This window comes from Glycine soja, chromosome 1 (genome assembly GCF_004193775.1).
Source record: "Glycine soja cultivar W05 chromosome 1, ASM419377v2, whole genome shotgun sequence".
In the NCBI taxonomy this organism is placed as follows: Eukaryota; Viridiplantae; Streptophyta; class Magnoliopsida; order Fabales; family Fabaceae; genus Glycine; species Glycine soja.
In genome coordinates, this window is record NC_041002.1 from 24,691,473 (window position 1) to 24,699,252 (window position 7,780).

At 32.1% G+C, this 7,780-nt stretch overlaps 1 protein-coding gene across 1 annotated transcript; it reads left to right on the forward strand.

Moving 5' to 3' along the window:
- Positions 1 to 3,157: 3,157 nt before the first annotated feature.
- Positions 3,158 to 5,805, forward strand: LOC114413628 (UDP-glycosyltransferase 83A1-like). The gene is made up of 2 exons (XM_028378127.1): positions 3,158 to 3,709; positions 4,742 to 5,805. Exons 1-2 carry the CDS (start codon positions 3,220 to 3,222, stop codon positions 5,620 to 5,622), a joined length of 1,371 nt encoding a protein of 456 aa, XP_028233928.1. The 5' UTR covers positions 3,158 to 3,219; the 3' UTR covers positions 5,623 to 5,805.
- Positions 5,806 to 7,780: the final 1,975 nt, after the last annotated feature.

Sequence of the window (7,780 nt, forward strand, 5' to 3'; positions counted from 1 at the left end):
AACTCAGTTTAAATTCCTTATTAATAAAGTGAAAATCTTCTTTTCTAAACTATTTGGTAAAGTGGATCAGGAATAGTTACCTTTGATATTTGAGAGCCTAGACTTCTGGGCACACCACAACATTTTAAGCATACAAAAACTCCAATATTGGCTGACCTGAAGAAGCAGTTAGAAAAATGGATTCACAACTAAGAGGTAATATGCACTCCACATTATCATTTTAGGAAAATTCATGCTACTAGTTTCCTACAACTTAATCACAAGGATGCTTTATAAATTCTTCCCAGAAAATAATCAACACTCAAACTCCAGTTTTGAGTATTATAATCAGTGACCATGACCATAAACCACACACACATGACAAAAAATGTACAATGGTGAATACACTTAGCCCATTTAGGATCTGGAGCATTGCAATCAGCACAAAAGCGACTATCTTTTTAAAGCAATAAATCCTTCACTATTCTTTTACCTATAAGAAACCTGCCAATCATTGAACTTCTCAAGAAAAATAAGTGAAAATAACTTTACATTCACAATTAAAGATGAAAATAAGCAACAACATATTTTCCTTATACAGATTAAGCCTATTTTTCAAACATAAAGTTTGAGTCCGGTCTATTATAAGAAATAGGCTATTCTTTTTCTGTTGGCCTAGCATAAAAGCTTGTTTAAAGGCTTACTTTGCATTATAGCTTTTACAAAAAAGCCAATAGGTCTAAGCCTTGGTTTTCAAGATATACAATATATTGAAAATGTTTTTGTAATATTATATTGATAAAATCAATAAACTTATAAGTATATATTGTCAATATGTTGGCCCAGCGGCCATGAAAATATATTTTAAAAGGCTTGAGGCTTAGCCAATTTAATTAAATAGGTTTTGAAAAAGTCCAAACAACCTGATTTATTTATTAAACAATGTCAAACCAGGCAGCGTGGTAGGCTATAGAACTATTAGCAGCACAGCTAAACTACCTGGAAAGAAAGAAATATCTGGTTATAGACTAACAAAACAAAACCCCAAGAAATGTTGTAATAACAACACTTTTCTGCTACAATAATCCTTAATTAGTTCCTTAATATCTCCCCCACCCCACCCCCCAAAGAAAAAGAAAAAAGAATATTTGAAATTAAGCATGTGTGTAAAGATAGATTACGGAGAAAAAGAAAAGAGAAAAAAAATACCTGGGAACGAATGAATGAATTGAAAGAGTTGAGTGTGAAATCCACTAGAGAAACTAATAATTGGCCACTATCGCCCCTTCATTTCTGTCGGCTCCCTCATTGTTGCCCCTACCATCTTTCTTATCGGCTATGCTATTGACCTCAGCCACATGTTCGACGACTCCTTAGCCAAAAAAACCAACCCCCGCACCATCGGCATCTTCATTGTCAGCTTCTAGATCCTCGACTTCGTCAACAACATGCTACAAGGCCCCTGCCACGGTGGATGACGGCGGCACATGGTGGTCGGGAATCGCTTCATAGTAGCAGAAACTAAAATTAGGGGGGTTTTGTTGCAGACATGGAAAAGAGGCAATTGATGGTGGTGGTTTCTTTGTTCACGACCGGAGTTGGCGAAAAAAAGGAAGGGAAAAAAATGTTAGAATTTATAAGAGAATAGAAAGAGAGAACCAAAGGAGAGAGTCAGGGTGTGAGACGGAGAATGAGAAACAAGAGAATCGGAGAGTGAGAGGGAAAGTGAGAAATGAGAGAGAAAAGGGAGAGGGAAGGTGAGAAACACCAGAGGAGAGGGAGAAGGAGGGCGAGATGTCTGGGAGTGAGGTGAGAAGGAGATAGGAGGAGGAGAATTAAAAATTAAAAACTAACTTCTAATAGGGTTTTCACGAAACCATCATAGAATAGTGTTTCTAAGACAGTTTTATAAAAATCGTCTTCGTTGAACAATCTTGTATTTACAAAACTATTACCGCATGACATTCTAAGACAGTTCCGCATAACCATCTTAGAATGTGCATCGTAAAAAATATTATTTTTAGTATTGAAAAATTATATTTTGCATAAAAATAGGCTAATATTTAAGGTTATACATGATATGATACATCATCTCATTATATACACCCATTAGAGAAGAAAAAGAAAGTGATATTGATATGTGATGGAAGAAAATAAAGAAATAGAAAAGGATGCAAATGAGTTTAAAAAATAGGATGAAAATGGAAGTAAAAGAAATTAGAGTTGCTTATGTTGAACAGTTAATTTGTTGACAACATTAATTAAGGCATGGATTCTGTTTATGCATGTGAAGGTCGCGGGTGACTATGCATTGCAAATAAGAAATTCATGAGCATATGCTTGCGCAAAGCACGCCACCGTTGATGTAGGAAAGCAATATTCTAAGGTGCCTCGGTAGTTCTGACAACAACACATGCATGCTAGGATTATTTGGTATTGGGGAGGAGCAAGAGACCAAAAAAACCTTGGCTGGACTTCATTCACGGGTCACTTTTCACGTGGTCCATGTTGAATATGATCGAAGACCCACATTTTACCAAAAGAAAGGGAACATGCAATTATTAGAAAGGTTCGTGTGACCATTGAAGTTTCAAATCTGTGATGATATTGGCCAAGGAAATATCCTTCCTTCTGAATTAAATTTTGTAAGTTTCTTCTAATACAATCTATAATTTTACTAAAATATCAGTATGTACCAGACTCAATATATTATTTATATGAGAGTACGTTAATACGAGCAATATTTCTTCACCGAAAAACGCTAATATTTGAATAAATAATAAATATACAATATAGATGTATAAGTAAAGAATTTCACAAAAGTGCAACCTACATTAGATTTGATTAAAGATTTTCATAATTTCTTTCAAGAATATATATATATATATATATATATATATATATATATATATATATATATACACGCGCGTGTGCGTGTGATGAAACAATCATGCATTCCTTTGAATTAAAAGTTATTTTTTCAAACTTTTATATTTCTCCATCGTTTTCGTGACAAATATCAGCCACTGTTGATCTATCCGACAACCCATACTTATTTGCCGTATTCAAACAATCATGCATTCTTTTGTATTAATTAAAGGTATGAATAAAGCTTTTCATAATTTGTATTAACTATATTTCTATATATATATATATATATATATATATAAACAAACTCATACCCGTGAAGTGCAATCTAGGCGAGTAGAGCCTATGAATCAATAGAAACAAAAACACAACATGAGCATTCCAACTGTGCTAGTGTTACCATTTCCATTTCAAGGACATGTCAATCCCATGACAACCCTATCACAAAAGTTGGTTGAGCATGGATGCAAAGTCGTTTTCGTGAACACAGACTTCAATCACAAGCGAGTGTTGAGTTCCATGGTGGAGCAACAAGATCATAGCCTTGATGAATCACTAATGAAGTTGGTCTCAATCTCAGACGGTTTAGGACCTGATGATGATAGAAGCAATATAGGCAAGCTATGTGATGCTATGATAAGCACCATGCCTTCTACACTTGAAAAGCTCATAGAGGATATTCATTTGAAAGGTGACAACAGAATCAGCTTTATTGTTGCAGATTTAAATATGGGATGGGCTTTGAATGTTGGGTGTAAATTGGGAATCAAAGGAGCTCTATTCTGGCCAGCCTCAGCAGCTGTGTTTGGCATGTTGTACAATGTTCCAAGGCTTATTGATGATGGGATCATAAATTCTGATGGTAAGAATATCATACTTTACTGTCCATATTTGTGTCACTCTATTAACTCTAGAAAACCCCATTGATTGATGAAGCATGTAAATTATCTTACCTTTTATCTTTTTAAGTCTCCTCATAAAAGAAAATTGTTTCTACTTTTTTTTTTGACAGCTAGCTTGTTTCTGCTTATTTGTTCCTTAAATCCTTGAGACAACACTACTGATTACCTTTCACATCCATTACAGCCGGCCACTGAATTTTGAATATGGGTCTAACAAGTAATGTCAAGACAGTTAAGAAACTAAAAGAAAAAAAAAATATTTATTAAGAAAATCATAAGAAAATGTTATAAAAAAAAGTACGGTACAAATTTGCACATGCTAATAATTTTTTTTAATTTCTTAATGAATGTTCTAAAAATACTGATTCACATTTGTCTTTAAATAATATGTAGGACTTCCTAAATTCAATCATTGTTAGCATTTGGAAAAAAAAACTGAATACCTTAGGTCATATCTCTTATCTCTATATAACTTTTCAATATTTTATACATACATCTTAAATGAAGGAGAAATAATAATAAATATTTTATTTAAAAGTTAAAAATAGATTATATATAAAAGGGTTTTATTTTTTTTTTGGTAAACTATGAAAATACCATATAAATGCATTGTATCATATATTTTTACATGACATTTATATACAAGTAGTGCTTAAAGAGAATTAATGATAATAAATATCACATTCAAAAGTTGAAAATAGATTCAGTATAAATGAGGATTTTTCTAATCAAGCATATAAATGAGGATTTTTCTAAACTTAGATAATATCATAGAAGTATCATTTTATTTTATATTTTTACAGGACACTTATAGTGCTTATTATGACATCTATCATTTATAATAGACATGAAATGGGCAAAGCTCGATCTGTCGAAATTTTCTGGGAATTTGTCAAGCAAAATAAAAAACTTAAATACAAAATTTCACATTACATAATAAAAAAAACTATTTGCATATGTTACTGCTCATTCTATTTTACTTTTTATTGCAGGATCCATATTAACTTCTAATAAGACAATTCGACTATCACCAAATATGCCAGAGATGGAGACAACAAACTTTTTTTGGCTTAACATGGCTGACACAATAAATAGTACGCATTTCCTGAATTATTTGGTGCATCATTGCACCCCAGCTTTAAATTTGACAGAATGGTGGCTTTGCAACACTGCATATGAACTTGAACCTTTGATGTTAACCCTTGCTCCGAAACTCCTCCCAATTGGCCCATTGTTGAGAAGTTATGACAACACAAATCCAACTCTAAGATCATTGGGACAATTTTGGGAAGAAGATCTCTCTTGCATGAGTTGGCTTGATCAACAACCTCATCGTTCTGTCACTTATGTTGCATTTGGTAGTCACACTTATTTTGACCAAAACCAATTCAATGAACTAGCTCTAGGACTAGACCTAACCAATAAGCCTTTTCTTTGGGTTGTGCGTCAAGACAATAAGATGGCATACCCTAATGAATTCCAAGGGCATAAAGGTAAGATAGTTGGGTGGGCCCCTCAACAAATGGTTTTAAGCCACCCTGCCATAGCATGCTTTATTAGTCATTGTGGTTGGAATTCAAGCACAGAATGTTTGTCTAATGGGGTGCCCTTCTTGTGCTGGCCATATTTTGGTGACCAACCTTATAACAGAAAATACATATGTGATGAGTTGAATGTTGGGCTGGGATTGAACTCGGATGAAAATGGGCTTGTGTCACGGGGGGAGATTAAGAAGATATTGGACCAACTACTTAGTGATGGGAGCATAAGATCAAGGTCTCTGAAGTTAAAGGAGAAGGTAACAAGCAGCACAACAGACTGTGGTCAATCTTTAGAGAACTTCAACAAGTTTGTCAAGTGGCTGAAAGAATAAAGGTTGACCTTTTGTGCGTGTATTTTTTTGGATCAACTACCTATAAGTATTGAACAAATAGTGCAATGATTTCCAAAACTGAAGATTGTCAAAGACTCGAGCAACTTGTCAACAAAGATTATTAGGTTTTTCATTTAATTTAGTTGAATGTTGAAAATATCAAGATTTTCTTTCTTTATTTACTTTTTTTATACATCAAGATTTTCTTTATTGAAATCATAAAAATGTTTTTGAAGATATAAGAATTTCTATTTATTTAAAGGAGAAGTTAACTTGGGGCACATATGTATTTCTTTTATCTACTATATATGACCTTTTTCTATTCATCCACAATAATTCATAGTGTGGTTTCAAGTATACAAATACAGCTGGTATATAGGGGTGCAAGTGATTAGGGTTGGATTAGATTTGGTCTAGTTTAAGACCTAATCCAATGAAATATGGTCGGATTAATTAGGTTGGATTCGTTTTTTTAAGCAAATCAAGCCTTAATTATATGTTTGGTTCAGTTGGAAATTAAAAAAATAGAAAAAGGGTACGAAAACAACGAATTACTCCTCCAATTGTGCAAATCCAACACTATTACAAAAAAATTACATGTCCCAAATAGTACAAGACATGTCTCAAACAACATGAAAATTATTTTAGACTAAATTTCCCTTTTGATCCTTTATCTTTTTTTGTTTAATTTGCTCTCCTGTCTTTTTTAAAATATTATTACCAGCCCTTAGATTTATTATTAAAATATTTCAATGGTTGACATTGATATTAAATAATTTTTTAATAAGTAAAAAAAAACAAATAGACGACTTTATTCCTATCCTCTTCATCCCATCCCACCTAATGTCCCTTCTCTCCTTCGGGACACCCCTCGTCACACATTTGTCTAACTGCTCCTTCTTCATTGTCGATGAAGGAACAGTCAAAGAGATCCACATCATCTCCCACTACTAGAAAATATGATTTTAACATCATTTATCAAGGACTTTCAATATTGATTATTAACTGATCGATATTGAAAGTACCGACGTTGAAAGTAATAACGTTAACATCGGTTTTCCAAAACCGATGTTAACATAAAAATCACAATAACGGTTTTAAAAAAAAAAATGATGTTGTATAATAAGAAATAACAAAAAAAAAATAGTCAAATATGTACAAATCAACAAAACCGATGTTAAGTTATACCTACAACATCGGTTTTTACAAAAACTGATGTATATATATACATACAACATCAGTTTTTAGAAGAAAAAAAAACAATATTGTTTTGTACTCCCCAACATTGATTTTTTTTAAAAAACCGATGTGTTCTACTAAACAACATCGGTTTTCACAAAAAACCAATGTTGTTGTTCAACAAATCGGTTTTTTAAAAACTGATGTTATGAGTCCAGCTTAACATCGATTTTTACAAAAATTGATGTTGTTTGTAAACATCAATATTTGTTTTATCTGAAAACTGATGTTGTTTATTAATTTTTTTTAATATGTTGTCTATTTTTTTAATTACCCCAAATTAACCTACAAATTTAAAATCAGATCCACACCAAATAATTTTAAGAATGTTTTCAAACACTTTTTAGTAGAAATTCCATAAAAATCGAATATGTACTATGAATTAAAAGAATATTTAATGTGCATACATGAAATGAATTGTAAAAAATGTAAATCAACTAAACTACAATTCTAAAATTACTTGCACATTACGTGTTTCATTTTTAACTTTCAAATAATAGGTTGTCCATTGGATACAAAGCGCCTTCATTCTCTCTGGTTCCAATGGTCTAGCATCATTGAAATACTGCATGATATGATAAAACATAAGTTAATAATATATAATACCAATTATAACAAAATTAATTACGTTTGAATTAAATAATTATTGTTTCCTAATTATTCTTGAAACTTCCTAAGATTATAGTTGACATCCAGTGCATAACGTAGTACTCACACTCGGTGCTTCTTTTTTGTCTATTACACTAAATACATTATGAAATTCATATATTCAATGTTAAGTACAAATTAGTCTGCACATTAATAAAATATAATTAAAAGCATTTCTTAAATGGCTTACTTTAATAACAATCCACCTAGTAGCAGCCTTCGATTTACTTTATGGAGTATCGTCAAATCCTTTCAAAGCACTATTTAATAC